General features: G+C 52.6%; 1 protein-coding gene across 1 annotated transcript; it reads left to right on the top strand.

Moving 5' to 3' along the window:
* Positions 1-1,684: 1,684 nt before the first annotated feature.
* On the top strand, positions 1,685-7,000 carry LOC133345733 (uncharacterized). The gene is made up of 2 exons (XM_061556702.1): positions 1,685-2,327; positions 6,136-7,000. The coding sequence occupies exons 1-2, from the start codon at positions 1,710-1,712 to the stop codon at positions 6,148-6,150; spliced, it is 633 nt and encodes a 210-aa protein (XP_061412686.1). The 5' UTR covers positions 1,685-1,709; the 3' UTR covers positions 6,151-7,000.
* The last annotated feature ends 11,952 nt before the right edge of the window (positions 7,001-18,952 follow it).

The raw sequence follows: 18,952 nt of genomic DNA, 5'->3' as shown, positions 1-18,952 counted from the left end.
AAAGGCACTCTTCTTTGCAATTCGACAATATTTTACAGCGTGCATTCTTGTAGTGAGAGAAGCCTGTGAAAGAGGTGAACACTATTGAGATTATTTGTGTCATGCTCCTGGTTGCAGATCTTCCCACTCCCCTTCACATATGCATAGCCCGTCTCCTCTGGTTTGTCCAAATTGAGTGAGTGGGCGAGGGAATGTGTAGGTGGGTGGGTGGATAAGTGGGTGGATGAGGTGGGTGAGTGAATGTGTGAGTGGGCGAGTGAATGAGTGGGTGGGTGGATGAGTCGGTGGATGGGTGGATGAGTGGGTGGGTGGGTGTATAAGTGGGTGGATGACTGGGTTATTGGGTGGGTGGATGGGTGGATGTTTAAGGGGCGAGTTCATGAGTGGATGAGTGTGTGTGTATAAGTGGCTGGGTGAGTGGTTCAGTAGGTGAATGAGTGGCTGAGGGAAGGGTTAAGTGTGTAATGCGGGCGTAAACGACCTTCCGGAAGTGACGTCATGAGGGGAGGAGTTAGGTCACGTGGGGGAGAGGGGTCAGGTCTATAGAGGGAGAGAAACCGGAAGAGGAGGGGGAGTGACGGGAGACCAGGAACGAGTGAGGCCACGTAGGGCGAGAGCGGAGAGTGGTGAGATCGCCACGGACACGGGGAGCGAGGATCGGCACCGTCGGCCAGCGGTGACCGACCCGAAGTAGCGAGGAGGCTGCAGTTGGCAGCGGGTCTGCATACGGAGTTGGCAGCGGGAGTCTGCATACGGAGTTGGCAGCGGGAGTCTGCATATGGAGTTGGCAGCGGGGGTCTGCACACGGAGTTAGCAGCGAGTCTGCAAGGAGAGGAAGGAGGCTACAATAGCGATAGCATCCGGGGGCTACAAGTAGAGTGTCTCTAAGAGAGTGCCGTGAGGGAAAAGACAAGAACCCAAATAAAGGACACGGAGTCAGAGAGAAGCGTCTGAGTCTTTTATTACACTGGAGTCAGAAGTGAAACGGCATGGCGAAACAACTGAGAAAAAAGAATATTCCGTCTCCGGCGTCGGCTTCATCTTCCGACGACGACGATTTTCCTCCTAAAGTCGGCCTGACTCTGGCGGAGGAAGAGATCCGTGATGGGACGAGTGCGGGTCCGGGAGTCCAAGAGGTCGCCGTGTCGACGGACCCGTCTGCTGTAAAGGACGTGGATTCAAGATGGACCCAGATGGCGGAGCAACTCGTAACTCTTAAGAACGTTATTACGCAGTTGTGTGACCTTGTCACGCCGAGGGCGGCGTCGGGAGGAGACGTTGGTGGTCAGCAGGAGCCCGGGTCGTCTTCGATGGCGCCGCCATCGGCCACGCGGCACGAAGACGCCATCTTGGGCGTGGCGCACGACGAAAAGCGGGAAGCCGCCATTTTGGGACCGCCGCGACGGTCAGCCGCCATCTTGTCGACACCGCGTTGCGACGCCATGTTGAATTTGCCACCGGAGGAGTCAGCGGCTGAAGGAAGCAAGCCAAGGAGTCGCAGTCGTCACCTAACAACTGTCAAGGAATTCTCCATCGGTATCGATTGGAGTGCGTTCGCCTGTAGATTTTTGGCAGCGGTACGCACAGCAAGGTGGACGGACGCCGAGGCACTGGCGGTGCTTCCGACTCTTCTTGATGATGAGTCCATTCGTTTTTTTCGCTCTATAAAAGCTGCGAAGAAGAAGACTCTGCGAGAGGTGTTCGACGAAATGGCGGACGCGTACGAGCCGCCGGATGACGCCCATCGCCGGTTCGTGCAACGACAACGCGCACCCGAGGAGTCACCGGTAGCGTATAGGGGCGCCGTGTTGGAACTTGCTATGGCCGCTTACCCGGAGACGGAGCCTGACCTGCTGGAACCTCTCATCCTGGGGAAAATGTTGGAGTTGTCCCGAGATCTCGGCATTCCTATGCCGGTGTGCGGTCACGAAAAGCTCACGTCCCGGGCCGCGGCCAAGTGTCTGGACGCCCAGTTTAACCTTCGCCGCTGGAAACAAGTTACGGCGTGGACAGGTGGTCCTGTCGTCGAGGGGGGTGCCTTAGGGTGGGACCCTAGAAAGGCCGTGTACGTGCCGGATGGGAGCAGCCAGCAGGAGCTGTCAGCTGCCTCTGCTCCGTGGCCGGCCCGGGGTGGGCCGGGGCCGCGGGCTGCGCCGCCGGTACGGCCGCGTCGGGACGGGGTGCCCGCTGCGCGCCGCAACGAGGTTGAGTGCTTCCGCTGCGGGCGTCGGAGCCATTATGCCAGGGACTGCTGGGCCCGCGTTCCGGGTCCGCCCCAGCAGGAGGCCTCGACAGCGGACGCTCCCAAGAAAGATCCTACAGCACAGGCAAGTCGGTGCGCACCAGACACCCGGCAAGGCCTGACACCTCACTCATTGCCGTTGTTGTGCGACGCGGATGTTGTTAAATACGGGAGGCCATTATCTGCGCCTTGTCGCTCGGTAACGCAGTGGCGCAAGCTGGCTCGGCGGGTTGTCGCGGCCGCTACCGGTTCGTCCACTGTACCCGGGTCGATCCAAGGGGTGGACGTGCGTATTTTGGTGGATTCCGGTGCGTCCGCGACCATCATTTCGGATGTGATATTCCACCTTTTGGACATCCCACCGGGGGCCGTGAGGCCAGCTTACGCTTCCTGCGTCGCTGCGAACGGGGGTAGCATGGGCATCGTGGGCCAGGTGGACACTAACATATCTATCGGGGGAGTGTCGGCCTCGGGAATCGTGTTAATTTCGAGGTCCCTTGCGGTTCCTTGCCTGTTGGGTACTGATTTTTTGGCCAAAATGCCCATTCTAATTCGAATCAATGAAAACTGCATTGAATTACCGGGGGGCCGTAAAATGGCATTTTTACCGTCCGCCTGGGGGCGACCTGCTCCTGTCGCCCAGGTGCAGGCGTTATCTGAAGTTTCTGTTGATATTCCACCTGGCTCGCAGATGCTCATTCCCTTACGATATCGGAAGCCGGTGCCTGGTCGGCAGGGAGCTTTTGGGGTTTTGCTGTCGCCGTCCGCCGCTATTACGGGCGGATTGGCGCTGGTGGGGGCGCAAACTATTGTTCGGCCAGATCAGCGGCCATTTTTGCAGGTGCTTAATGCGAGTACTGAAAGCGTGTGTGTGCCGGCTGGTACCGTTGTGGCACATGCCACTACGGCGTTTACGGCTCAGAGTGATCTGCCCAACGGGGGGCTGGTGGCTGGTGTTTCACACGATGGAGCGGTGGATGATCGTTGGATCGCTGAATTGTGTGGGGAGAATTCAGCCCTTTCCGGCGAACAGCGTTGTGCGATTCATAAATTATTATTGAGTTATTCGGATGTGTTTAGCTCCGACGATTTGGACTTGGGACGCACCTCGCTGCTTTATCATCATATCGACACAGGGGACGCTGCCCCTATTCGCTTGAACTCGCGTCAGATGAGTCCGGCTGAGCGAGAGCATGTTCGAGGGGCAGTGGATGACATGTTGAAAGCGGACATAATATCTCCGTCTAACAGCCCGTAGGGCGCGCCTGTTGTGTTGGTTAAAAAGAAGGATGGCAAATTGCGATTTTGTGTTGATTTTCGTAAGTTGAATAAAGTGTCGGTAGCAGATGCGTATCCCCTGCCGCGTATGGACGATTCTCTCGACGCCTTGTCGGGGGCCAAGTTCTTTTCAACGCTAGATCTCTCTTCGGGCTTCTGGCAGCTCCCCCTTGACGAGCCCTCGCGAGAAAAGACTGCTTTCCGTACGCCGCAGGGGCTATTCCAATTTAACTGTCTTCCGATGGGGTTGAATGCGGCCCCTGCCACTTTTCAGAGGTTGATGGAGTTGGTATTAACGGGGTTGCAGTGGGAGACATGTCTGATATATTTAGACGATATTATCGTCTTCAGCCGCACATTTGATGAGCATTTACTGCGGTTGGAGGCTGTATTCACCAGAATGCGTTCTGCTAATTTGAAATTCAAGCCAAAGAAATGTCACCTACTGCAACACTCCGTTCGATACTTGGGGCATATTGTTAGTGCGGACGGGGTGGCTACGGATCCGGAGAAGACAGCGTGTGTCCGTGATTGGCCAACCCCGGCCACGGTGGGTGATGTGCGTCGGTTTTTGGGGTTCGCCTCTTATTATCGGAGGTTTGTTCCGAATTTTGCTACGATCGTGAGGCCTTTGCATCTCCTTACAGGGAAGGGACACAAATTTGCTTGGGGACCGCCGGAGGAGGGGGCGTTTCAGAGCCTGCGCGATCTATTGGCTACTGCACCGACGTTGGATTATCCGGATTTTGAACATCCCTTCATTCTGGATACTGATGCGAGTGACACTGGTATTGGGGCGGTGTTGTCTCAGTCAAAAGGTGGAGTTGAACGCGTGGTGGCGTATGGTAGTCGGGTTTTGTCTCCCGCGGAAACCCGCTACTGCGTCACTCGCAGGGAACTTTTGGCCATTGTTTTTTTTCTCCGCCAATTTCGACCGTATCTGTACGGTCGGTCGTTTATTGTCCGCACGGACCATGCGGCGTTGCAGTATGCTCTTAAGATGGACCAGCCATCCGGACAATTGGCGAGGTGGCTGGACACGCTGCAAGAATTTTCCTTGCAAATTCACCATCGGAAGGGTGTGCGTCACGCTAATGCGGACGCACTTTCCAGGTTGCCGCAACAATCCCCTTGCGCGTGTGCGTCGGGGACGCATAGGTGTGGACCGATTCAGCTCCCCCCTCAGCCTGTCGTGCTGGCGGTTGATGTGCCTGAAACTCCGCTTAAGCCGAGACCGGTTGATGGGGGACCGGCTGATGGGATTTTGCGTCTCCCGAGGTCTGTGTGGATTCGGGAGCAAATGTTGGACGATTCCTTGGTAACGTTACGAAAGCAACCGGAGAAGGCAAGTAGGGGACTCGGTGCGGGTGGTGTACCGGAAACCGCTCTCCAAGATGGGTTGCTGATGTGGAGGGAAGGGATACAGGAACGCTGGCGTCTTGTTGTACCGGCATCATTGCGGTACGAATTGATTAGGTCTCTGCATTGTGACACACTTTTACATCTGGGGGTGCAGAAGACCCTATTGACGCTGCAGCGAGATTACTATTGGCACGGCATGACGACAGATGTCGTCGGTCACGTTCGCGCGTGTCCCGATTGTGCCCGCCGCAAGCCACCTAAACATCCATATGTGCCGCCGATACAATCTATTCAGGTATCTCGAGTTAATGAACTGGTGGCGTTAGATATTTTGGGACCCTTTCCGCCATCCGCTAGGGGAAATAAGTATTTGCTGGTGGGGGTGGAGTACCTCTCCCGCTGGCCGATGGCCTGGCCTTTGCCTGACCAGTCAGCGGCGTCTATCACTGACGCCTTTCTATTTGGGTATGTTATGGACAAGGGGGCGCCGGAGAGGCTCCTTACAGACCAAGGCCGGAATTTTTCGTCTAAATTGTTGGGAGAGGTGTGTGCGGCTCTTGGAATTAAAAAGATACGGACATCCCCCTACCACCCACAAACGGATGGTATGGTGGAACGGTTAAATCGGACCCTGTCCGCCATGCTGTGCCATACGGTCAGTGAAAAACAATCAGATTGGGATTTGCATATCCCTGGGGTGCTTTCGGCGTATCGCATGACGCCGCACGCGGCTACTGGATACTCGCCGTGTTTTCTCATGTACGGCCATGAAAACGTGCCGCCGATTAATGAGCAGTTGGGAACCGGAGCGAGGGAACCTGCTTAACCTCTTCCTGATTATATTCGGGATAACGTTCGCCGTGTCACTGAGGCGAGGGAAGGAGCCCGCATGGCTACGGCCAAAGGCCAGGCCCGGAACGAGCGGTGTGCTCGACGTTCAAAGGGGGAGTGCCCCTGGAAAACGGGGGACCTGGCCTGGCTTCATTGCCCACAGGTGCGGCCAGGTACCTCTCCTAAATTACATAAACCATGGCAAGGACCGGTCCGCCTCATTGAGGTTCCCAACCCACAGTCGGCGCGTGTTCGGGTTGGTTCGCGGCGCTGGTTCGTACATACATCTCGGTTGAAGCCATACGTTGCCCCGCGACCTGATGCGTCATCTCCTGAGGTTGCCTTGCCGGGGTCTGTTGCTGCCGACTCGCCCTTGCCTGTGCCTGCTGACCTTGCAAGAGCGCCTGTCGTACCCCTTACAGACAAGCCGGCCGTGACGCCGCAGGAGGGAGGACGTTCCGCTCGCGGGATGCCGACCGGGGCAGCGGAATCTACGGGACCTGCAGCCCTTCTTACCCCGCCACGGACGCGACTACGGGACGCCTCTGAACGGGACCGGGACGGTGGCAGGCCTCCAATGGCGATGGACGAACTTGCTCCTGTCGCCCTTAAAACCCTGCCACGTTCCCGCTCGGCGGGTGGGCTGCCGACCGTCCGGGACGGCCCAGCTACCCGTACTCGCTCGAAATCCCTTACATTTCGTTAACTTGTGTTGTGTTCTTGTTATATTGTTGTTGCATGCTTCGTGTCTTTTAACGTATTGGTCCTTTACACCCGCATTGCTTGTTAAGTTGTAGTTCAGCCGAGGTCGGCTGGATTTTCTCTACGGGGGAGGGTGATGTAATGCGGGCGTAAACGACCTTCCGGAAGTGACGTCATGAGGGGAGGAGTTAGGTCACGTGGGGGAGAGGGGTCAGGTCTATAGAGGGAGAGAAACCGGAAGAGGAGGGGGAGTGACGGGAGACCAGGAACGAGTGAGGCCACGTAGGGCGAGAGCGGAGAGTGGTGAGATCGCCACGGACACGGGGAGCGAGGATCGGCACTGTCGGCCAGCGGTGACCGACCCGAAGCAGCGAGGAGGCTGCAGTTGGCAGCGGGTCTGCATACGGAGTTGGCAGCGGGAGTCTGCATACGGAGTTGGCAGCGGGAGTCTGCATATGGAGTTGGCAGCGGGGGTCTGCAGCGAGTCTGCAAGGAGAGGAAGGAGGCTACAATAGCGATAGCAGCCAGGGGCTACAAGTAGAGTGTCTCTAAGAGAGTGCCGTGAGGGAAAAGACAAGAACCCAAATAAAGGACACGGAGTCAGAGAGAAGCGTCTGAGTCTTTTATTACAAGTGTATGAGTGTATCTTCTTGGTTCTTTCGGTAAAGTCACGTAGAAGGAAAATAATAAAATAATAAAAATAAAACAATAAAATAATTCTCACGACGTTTTGGCCACAATGTAAGCAGCCGTCTTCAGGTGGAGAACAGGTCTGTCGAGAAGGCAGAGTCTGAATGGCACGCCCCAGGCTTGGAGCGACTATTTATGCTGGGATGGAGGGGCGAAGAGCATCTTGACAAAATAATTTGCATATCAATGGGAATTAGGCATATTTATGGGAAATGCAGATATGCGATTAATACTACTTGTGAAATGCGTAGGAGGTTTGGCGAGGGGTTTAAAGTCATTATGCCCATGCATTATGCAGGATTAGCAGTATGAAAGGGAGGGAGTAAGGTTAGAATTAATAAATGGAAGGAATGTTAATTATATGGTGCCTGCAGCAACTAATATGATTATAGACTATACATTGTAATATTACACTATGTATTATTCTACCCACCCAACTGTATACCACACTGCTATATTATTTTATTATTTTCCTTCTATGTGACTTTACCGAAAGAACCAAGAAAATGAATCCCCTGCAGTCACGGAAGCTTTAAATCGAAATGTATGAATGTAATTGCAGAATGCTTTAATGTCGAATTCTGCAATACACTTCTGGACTGGTATCGTCCAAATATTCCAATGCTGAAAAATAATTGCAGAATACTTGATCGAGAATACACGCAAAGCATCACCCCAGCCCCGAGCGACTGCAAAACCAAGTAGACAGGACGCTCCTGAACTAAAATATTGAAATTTAGTGAGGTAAAGCATTGAGGCAGGTGAAGACAAATTAAACTTAAAAAGATAATTAAAGCAAATGCAATCAGGCGAGGGACAGGAGGCAAGCCCTGCATGGCTAGGCGCTGAGTTGTAATGTTCCAACCTGGGCACTGATTCCATTCGTGCTGCTACTCAATTGAACCTCTCTACTAGTGAAAGAAGTGAGGCTGTACCTGGGTAAACAAAAGGAACCACCACCTCGATGTGTACTTCTCAACTCGGAACCTCTGCGTGGCGAGCAGAGCTGCAACTCCTGGGTCCTCGTGACGTCACGTGGAAACATGGCGGGGAGGATGACATGACGTCACTATCTGGGTACACTTCCCCCTGCCGTCTCGCGCTGATGACTTAAAGTTGTCGTGATGACGTCATGGACCGAGAGAGACAGAAACAGGACCCTGCGGGGTGGGCTGGTAGGAACGAATAACCAAAGAATATAAACATAATGTATTATTACACTTATTTAGCCAGGAAAGCCCCACTGAGTCTAAAGGTTTTTGTAGAGTCCTGCCAAGTGTTTGCAGTAGGGGGCGATGTTGCTACACCGAATCGGACGATACGAAGGGAGAGTCTGAGGCCTATTTCTAGGCTTTAGGCCTAGCTGTAGGCGTTAGGCCGCTGTGAGTTAATTTGTAATTTAAATGTTTTAATTATTTATGTAAAAGCTTTAAATGTAAATGTTTCTATTTAAAAACATCGGGGAATGTAACATTGTAAAACATTAACTCCCTTTCACACACGCGGGGGTACGATACGAAGGGAGAGGTTGAGGCCTAGTTCTAGGCTTTAGGCCTAGCTATAGGCTTTAGGCCGCCGTGAGTTAATTTTAAAATTAAATGTTTTTATTATTTATGTAAAAGCTTTAAATTTAAATGTTTCTATTTAAAAGCATCAGGGAATGTAACATTGTTAAACATTAACTCCCTTGCACACACGCGGGGGTACGATACGAAGGGAGAGTGATAGGCGTAGTTCGAGGCTTTAGGCCTAGCTGGTGGCTTTAGGGCGCTGTGAGTAAATTTTGAATTTAAAAGTTTTAATTAAAAGCTATCTCAGGGAATTATAAGGGAATGTTACACTTGTTTAGCCAGGAAAGCCTCATTAATTTAAATGTTTTAATTAAAAGTTATTTGAGGGAATTATAAGGGAATGTTACACTTGTTTAGCCAGGAAAACGTCACTGAGTCTAAAGGTTTTTGTAGGGTCATGCCAAGTGTTTGCAGTAGGGGGCGATGTTGCTACACGGTCGGACGGACGGACGGACGATATAATCTATTGTAGGCTGATCCACTTCGTTCCTACCAGTAAAAGTGGTGAGTGAAGTGGTGAGCAGTTTGTTGGAGCAGCACTCTCGCTGGTTCAGCAGTTCCACTGCTGGTTTATTTTTTCCGCCTGAGGACAACCGCTTGTGTTGCGATCGAAACATCGTGATATATTATTTTTTGTTTTATTTTTCTACCTACGTGACTTTACCGAAAGAACCAAAGGGTATGGATTCCTGCAGTCACAAAAGCCTCAAATCAAGAGTGTTTTTAGATTTCGATTTAAAGCTTTCGTGACTGCAGGGATTCATCTTCTTGGTTCTTTCGGTAAAGTCACGTAGAAGGGAAGTAATAAAATAATAAAAATAAAACATAATAAAATAATTCTCACGACGTTTCGGCTACAACGCAAGCAGCCGTCTTCAGGTGAAGAATGAGACACTGCCAAGCTAGGAGCTTATATATAAGCTGGGTTGGAGGTGGAAGAGCGCCTTAACAAAAAGAATGTGCATATCAAGAGGAATTTAGCATATTCATGGGAAATGCGTAGGAGGTGGGCGGGGGGGTTTCAAAGTCATATTATGCCCATGCATTATGCAGGATCAGCAGCACCAAGGGAGGGTGCAGGGAGTAGCATTAACAAAGGAAAGGAATGTTAATAGTATGTAGCTGCAGTTAATAAACAATCACGTAGAAAACTAAAGTATAAACTACATAAAAAAAAACTAAAGTATAAACTGCATAGCACCATCAGTATACTTACTATACTCTACAATAAGCTGAGTTACTAACAGCAAGTAATACATTACAATTCTACGTCGTAAAAATTATATAATACTAGCAGAAGTACCCAGCGTTGCCCGGGTGAAAAATATATTTCTTACTAACCTTACATATATACACAGATACTAAGGTATTGTCAAAGCCCTGTGGGCTTTGACAATGCCTTTCACCACTCACCACTCACAACTCACCCTCACCACTCATCGTCACCACTCCCACTCACTACTCACCCTCACCATTCACCATCACAACTCACCACTCACCAATCTCCCTCACGAATCTCCCTCACCCTCACCACTCACCCTCACCACTCACCCTCACCACTCATCAATCACCACACACCCTCACCACTCACTCTCACCACTAACCCTCACCACTCACTCTCACCATTCACCCTGACCATTCAGCCTCACCACTCACCACTCTCACCATTCACCCTGACCATTCAGCCTCACCACTCACCACTCACCCTGACCACTCACCCTCTGCCTCACCACTCACGCTTACCACTCACCCTCACCACCACCACTCACCCTCACCACTCACGCTCACCACTCACTCTCTCCCTCTCCACTCACCCTCACTACACACTAATCACCCTCACCACTCACCCTCACTACTCACTAATCACCCTCACCACTCACCACTCATCCTCACGACTTACTACTCACCTTCACTACTCACCTTCACCACTGCCCCTCACCACTCACCCTCACCACTCATCCGCACAACTCACCCCTAACCACTCACCCTCATTACTCACCATCACCACCTACCCTCACCACTCACCATTCACTACTCACCCTCACCACTGACCCTCACCACTCATCCTCACCACTCACCATCACCATAAACCCTAACCACTCACCCTCACCACTAACTCTCACCACTCACCCTCACCACTAACCCTCACCCTCACGACTCACCCTTACTACTCACCACTCAACGTCACCACTTTTCGTCACCACTCACCCCTCACCATCACCACTCACCCTCACCACTCACCACTCACCCTCAACACTCACCCTCACCCCTCTCCCTCACCACTCTCCCTCACCACTCACCGTCACCACTCACCACTCACCCTCACCACTCACCACTCACCCCTCACCATCACAACTCACCCACACCACTAACCCTGACCCCTCACCACTGACCACTCACCACTCACCCTCACCACTAACCCTCACCATCACCACTCACCCTTACTACTGACCACTCAACCTCACCACTCTTCGTCATCACTCACCCTCACCACTCACCCCTCACCACTCACCCCTCACCCTCACCACTCACCCTCACCACTGACCCTCACCACTCACCCCTCACCATCACCACTCACCCTCACCACTCTCCCTCACCACTCACCACTCACTCTCAACATTCACCCTCACCATTCAGCCTCACCACTCACCCTCACCACTCACCCTCACCACTCACCACTCACCGTCACAACCACCACTCACCCTCACCACTCAACCTCACCACTCAACCTGACCCTCACTACTCATCATTCATCCTGACCAATCACCACTGACCAATCACCACTCACCACTCTCCACTAACCCTCACCACTCAACCTCACCACTCACCCTCACCACCCAGCACTCACCCTCACCACTCACCCTCACCACTCACTCTCACCACTCACTCTCACCACACCCTCAGCACTCACCCTCCCCACTCACCCTCAGCACTTAACCTCACCACTCACCCTCACCATTCACCCTCAACACTCACCCTCACCCCTCTCCCTCACCACTCTCCCTCACCACTCACCGTCACCATTCACCACTCACCCTCACCACTCACCCTCACCACTCACCACTCACCCCTCACCATTCACCCTCACCACTAACCCTGACCCGTCACCACTGACCACTCACCACTCACCCTCAACACTCACCCTCACCCCTCTCCCTCACCACTCTCCCTCACCACTCACCGTCACCACTCACCACTCACCCTCACCACTCACCACTCACCCCTCACCACTCACCCTCACCACTAACCCTGACCCCTCACCACTGACCACTCACCACTCACCCTCACCACTAACCCTCACCACTCACCCTCACCACTCACCCTCACCACTCACCCTCACCCCTCACCCCTCACCATCACCACTCACCCTCACCACTCTCCCTCACCACTCACCACTCACTCTCACCATTCACCCTCACCATTCAGCCTCACCACTCAACCTCACCACTCAACCTCACCCTCACTACTGACCATTCATCCTGACCAATCACCACTGACCAATCAGCACTCACCACTCTCCACTAACCCTCACCACTCAACATCAACACTCACCCTCACCATTCACCATCATCACAATCCTAACCACTCACCCTCACCACTCACTCTCACCACACCCTCAGCACTCACCCTCCCCACTCACCCTCACCACTTAACCTCACCACTCAACCTCACCACTCACCCTCACCATTCACCCTCAACACTCACCCCTCACCACTCTCCCTCACCACTCTCCCTCAAACACTCACCGTCACCACTCACCACTCACCCCTCACCATCACCACTCACCCTCACCACTAACCCTGACCGCTCACCATTGACCACTCACCACTCACCCTCACCACTAACCCTCACCATCACCACTCACCCTTACTACTCACCACTCAACCTCAGCACTCTTCGTCATCACTCACCCTCACCACTCACACCTCACCCCTCACCCTCACCACTCACCTTCACCACTCACCCCTCACCATCACCACTCACCCTCACCACCCAGCACTCACCCTCACCACTCACCCTTCCTACTCACCACTCAACCTCACCACTGACCACTCACCACTCACCCTTACCCTCACCACTCACTCTCACCACTCACCCTTACTATTCACCACACACCCTCACCACTCACCCTCAACATCAACACTCACCCTCACCACTCACCATCATCACAAATCCTAACCACTCACCCTCACCACTCACTCTCACCACACCCTCAGCACTTACCCTCCCCACTCACCCTCACCACTTAACCTCACCACTCAACCTCACCACTCACCCTCACCATTCACCCTCAACACTCACCCTCACCCCTCTCCCTCACCACTCTCCCTCACCACTCACCGTCAGCACTCACCCTCACCACTCACTCTCACCACACCCTCAGCACTCACCCTACCCACTCACCCTCAGCACTTAACCTCACCACTCAACCTCACCACTCACCCTCACCACTCACCCTCACCATTCACCCTCAACACTCACCCTCACCCCTCTTCCTCACCACTCTCCCTCACCACTCACCGTCACCACTCACCCTCACCACTCACCACTCACCACTCACCCATCACCATCACCACTCACCACTAACCCTGACCCCTCACCACTGACCACTCACCACTCACCCTCACCACTAACCCTCACCATCACCACTCACCGTTACTACTCACCACTCAACCTCAACACTCTTCGTCATCACTCACCTTCACCACTGACCCCTCACTACTCACCCCTCACCACTAACCCTCACCACTCACCCTCACCACTCACCCCTCACCATCACCACTCACCCTCACCACTCTCCCTCACCACTCACTCTCACCATTCACCCTCACCATTCAGCCTCACCACTCACCCTCACCACTCACCCTCACCACTCAACCTCCCCACTCAACCTGACCCTCACTACTGACCATTCATCCTGACCAATCACCACTGACCAATCAGCACTCACCACTCTCCACTAACCCTCACCACTCAACATCACCACTCACCCTCAAAACTAACGACTCTCTCACCACTCACCCTCACCACTCAGCACTCAGCACTCACCCTCACCACTCACAACTGACACTCACCGTCACAACAACCACTCACCCTCACCACTCACCCTCAGCACTCACCCTCACCACTCACCCTGACCACTCACCCTCACCACTAACCCTCACCACCCACCCTTACCACTCACCCTCACTCACCCTCACCACTCACCCTCACCACTCACCCTCACCACCACTACTCACTCTCACCACTCACCCTCACCACTCACCACTCACCACTCACCCATCACCATCACCACTCACCCTCACCACTAACCCTGACCCCTCACCACTGACCACTCACCACTCACCCTCACCACTAACCCTCACCATCACCACTCACCCTTACTACTCACCACTCAACCTCACCACTCTTCGTCATCACTCACCCTCACCACTGACCCCTCACTACTCACCCCTCACCACTAACCCTCACCACTCACCCTCACCACTCACCCCTCACCATCACCACTCACCCTCACCACTCTCCCTCACCACTCACTCTCACCATTCACCCTCACCATTCAGCCTCACCACTCACCCTCACCACTCACCCTCACCACTCAACCTCCCCACTCAACCTGACCCTCACTACTGACCATTCATCCTGACCAATCACCACTGACCAATCAGCACTCACCACTCTCCACTAACCCTCACCACTCAACATCACCACTCACCCTCAAAACTAACGACTCTCTCACCACTCACCCTCACCACTCAGCACTCAGCACTCACCCTCACCACTCACAACTGACACTCACCGTCACAACAACCACTCACCCTCACCACTCACCCTCACCACTAACCCTCACCACCCACCCTTACCACTCACCCTCACTCACCCTCACCACTCACCCTCACCACTCAACCTCACCACCACTACTCACTCTCACCACTTTCCCTCACCACTCTCTCACCACTCACCCTAACCACTCACCCTTCTCCCTCACCAATCATCCTTACCACTCACTCTCACCACACCCTCAGCACTCACCCTCCTCACTCACCCTCACCACTTAACCTCACCACTCAACCTCACCACTCACCCTCACCACTCACTCTCACCATTCACCCTCACCATTCAGCCTCACCACTCACCCTCACCACTCACCCTCACCACTCAACCTCCCCACTCAACCTGACCCTCACTACTGACCATTCATCCTGACCAATCACCACTGACCAATCAGCACTCACCACTCTCCACTAACCCTCACCACCCACCCTTACCACTCACCCTCACTCACCCTCACCACTCACCCTAACCACTCACCCTTCTCCCTCACCAATCATCCTTACCACTCACTCTCACCACACCCTCAGCACTCACCCTCCTCACTCACCCTCACCACTTAACCTCACCACTCAACCTCACCACTCACCCTCACCACTCACCCTCACCATTCACCCTCAACACTCACCCTCACCCCTCTCCCTCACCACTGTCCCTCACCACTCACCGTCACGACTCACCACTAACCCTCACCACTCACCCTCACCACTCACTCACCCTCACTACTCACCCTCACCACCACTACTCACCACTCACCCTCACCATCATCACAGAGCGTGAGCGAGGGAGAGTGGTGAGGGAGAGTGGTGAGGGTGTATATATTTGTGTCTATGATGACAGCAGTACATGAGGACGTTTTGTATGTTAAATGTAAAAGCAAAATGTGTGAATGTGTGTGTCTGCGACACGCAGTTTGTTAAAAAGGGAATAGGGCGATTTTAAAGTAATCTACAACCCTTGAATCCTTCGCAACGATAGCAAAGAATCGCTTATTTTCGCGCTTGGGCTACATGTTTAATTACAGAGTTTTATTTCCAGTGGTATGTTATGTTTTAAAGTTTTCAGGAGTTTTTAATAATATTTTGGCCCCGGTCAACGCCGGATATTTCCCATTCGTAGCAGTTTATATCGACTCTATAATCAACGTATTTTAAAGGGGAACAGGGCGATTCTAAATGAATCAACAACCATCGATTCCTCTGCGCGATTCAGAAAATCGATTCTTGGCGCGTCGGGTTTAAAAGTAATTACACAGTTGTATTTTCATTGGTATGTAATATTTTAAAGTTTTCAGAAGATTTTAAATGTATTTCCCCCCCGGGCAACGCTGGGTATATCGAGTTTATAGCACAAAAAGTCTTCTCCTGACACGTGTGGGATGTGGAGGCCTAGTACCGTGCAGAGCCTCCGGCCTCGCCTCGACGGGCCACCCGGCTGAGGCTAGGGGCTGGGCCGCTACCCCCACCCCCCCCCCCGCGCTACAAAAATACTGTATAATCGCTATAATTTTATTATCTACCGACCCTATAATAGTAAGTGCAGACATTGGAGTGGGGGGGAAGTGAAACTTTGATGTATTTACCTCAGCGTCGCGTGTTAATGCGTGTGCATATTTTTAACGGGAATTAAAAATGGCGTCCACCCCGCAGCGAATGCATCGCTACCCGTTGCCAGGGGCAACCGCCGTGGTCAGCGCCGGTCGGCAATAGTAACTAAATAAATAAAGAGTAATAATTATATAAAGAGAAATCGCACGAAATCGATAATCGGACCGATGTAAAGGCGACGGACGAAAAATCGGAATTGCCTACATTCACCGCGGGGCCGGGGGCATGCCCACCTGCAAAAATATTTCTTCCTAAACCCCACGGCCCGAGCGCCAAATCCCTCCAAAGCGAGCGTACGCAGACGGACAGACAGACAGACAGACAAAAAGTGACGTTTATAGGTAAGATGCTTCCATCTAAACTTTATTCTCTTACATCACACGAGCATACACCGTACTATATACTGCCATAGATAAACCCAACATTAAATTATATACTGTATTGCTATAAACCACCCTATACCTTATACATTTTAATATAACACTATGTATTATTCTACCCACCCTAATGTGTATCACACTGCTATATGTTTACTATACAATTACGATACTATATATTACTTTGTACATTGTATTAAGCATATAAATGTTATACTATTTGTTATTATACACTGTACCATTGACCGTCGTGTCAATGGGTGAGTCGTGGGGGGAAAAACTTGCAGCGGAGCAAAGAATCCATTCCCTGCGGAGAATACAATGCCAGTGAGTGGAATGCGGTCAGAAAGTCACCGTAAACGTGAACACAATCAGTTAAGATCCGAAATGGTTTATTACGTCCTTCCAATGATTGCTAAGCCAGAATCCATCTTCTCGGTTAAAATTGTCTCTGTGTTTGTATATGTGGATCGCCTCATGAACGAATCTCTCATGATAGCCAGATGGCTTGCAGAGAACCTCTGTCTTGGAGAAGTCAATGTCATGTGAGCCCACTGAGTTGTAACAGTGATCTGCCACGGCTGAGGTGTTTGTCCTACCGTGTTTCAGGTCTGCTTTATGTTCACGGATGCGATCCGAGACATGTCGTTTGGTTTCCCCAATGTAACTGCTACCACAGAGGCAACTTAGTTTGTAGACGCCAGGGTACTGTATGTCTGGAACCACATCTTTTACAGACGGGACCAGATCACGGATTTTATGTACTGTGTTGAATCGGACCTGGATCTTGTGTTTAATCAGGATTTTGGAGATCTTTTTTGTGACCCCAGCAATGTAGGGTAAGGTGATGGTCTTGAAAGGCTCCTCAACAGGATCCTTCTTGATGGTTGGAGTGATGGCTTTGCGGATTGTGTAGTCGGAGTAACCATTAGCCTTAAGAGCTTGGCGTACGTGTTTGAGTTCACTGGCAATGTGTTCCTGGTCGGAGATGCATTGGGCTCTATGGTATAGAGTCTTGATGAGGGAATTCTTCTGGGATCGATGGTGGTGGGAATCCGGTTTTAGGTAAGCATCCGTATGGGTGGCTTTCCTATAGACAGAGTGGCTCATTGAACCACCAGGTCTCCTTTTAATTAGGACATCCAAAAAGGGTAGTTTGCTATCTTTTTCGACTTCCATGGTGAATCTGATGGCTGGGTGTATGGAATTGATGTGGTCGAGAAATTGGTCTAGAGCAGGCCGGCCATGGTGAGGGTGAGTGGTGAGCGTGAGTGGTGGGGGAGAGGGGTGAGTGGTGAGGGTAAGTGGTGAGGGAGAGGGAGGAGTGGTGAGTGGTGAGTGTGAGTGGTGAGCATGAGTGGTGAGGGTGAGTGGTGAGGGAGAGGGGTGAGTGGTGAGTGGTGAGGGGTCTGTGGTGAGTGTGAGTGGTGAGTGATGAGTGGTGAGGTGGTGAGTGGTGAGGTGGTGTGAGTGGTGAGTATGAGTGGTGAGTGTGCGTGGTGAGGGTGAGTGGTGAGGGTCAGTGGTGAGCGGTGAGAGTGAGTGGTGAGAGGTGAGTGTTGAGGGTGAGTGAGTGGTGAGGGTGAGTGGTGAGCGGTGAGTGGTGAGGGTGAGTGGTGAGGGTGAGTAGTGAGGATGATTGGTGAGGGTGAGTGGTGAGGGAGAGGGGCGAGTGGTGAGGGAAAGTGGTGAGTGGTGAGGGAGAGTGGTGAGCGTGAGTGGTGAGGGTGAGTGGTGAGGGAGAGTGGTGAGTGGTGAGTGGTGAGAGTGAGTGGTGAGGGGTCTGTGGTGAGTGTGAGTGGTGAGGGGTCTGTGGTGAGTGAGAGTGATGAGTGGTGAGTGGTGAGGTGGTGAGTGTGAGTGGTGAGTGTAAGTGGTGAGGGTGAGTGGTGAGGGTCAGTGGTGAGCGGTGAGAGTGAGTGGTGAGAGGTGAGTGGTGAGCGTGAGTGGTGAGGGAGAGGGGTGAGTGGTGCGTGGTGAGTGGTGAGGGTGAGTGGTGAGGGGTCTGTGGTGAGTGTGAGTGGTGAGTGATGAGTGGTGAGGTGGTGAGTGGTGAGGTGGTGTGAGTGGTGAGTAGTGAGTGTGAGTGGTGAGTGTGAGTGGTGAGGGTGAGTGGTTAGCAGTGAGAGTGAGTGGTGAGGGTGAGTGGTGAGGGTGAGTGGTCAGGGTCAGTGGTGAGCGGTGAGGGTGAGTGGTGAGAGGTGAGTGGTGAGGGTGAGTGGTGAGGGTGAGTGTAGAGGGTGAGTGAGTGGTGACGGTGAGTGGTGAGCGGTGAGTGGTGAGGGTGAGTGGTGAGTAGTGAGGATGATTAGTGAGGGTGAGTGGTGAGCGTGAGTGGTGAGGGAGAGGGGCGAGTAGTGATTGAAAGTGGTGAGGGACAGGGGTGAGTGGTGAGTGGTGAGGGTGAGTGGTGAGTGGTGAGGGTGAGTGGTGAGGGAGAGGGGTGAGTGGTGAGGGTGA

This window comes from Lethenteron reissneri, chromosome 23 (genome assembly GCF_015708825.2).
Source record: "Lethenteron reissneri isolate LAM-NWPU_2019-01 chromosome 23, ASM1570882v1, whole genome shotgun sequence".
NCBI lineage: Eukaryota > Metazoa > Chordata > Hyperoartia > Petromyzontiformes > Petromyzontidae > Lethenteron > Lethenteron reissneri.
Note: the sequence above shows the minus strand (reverse complement) of the source record. Positions and strands in the feature narration are given on the sequence as shown.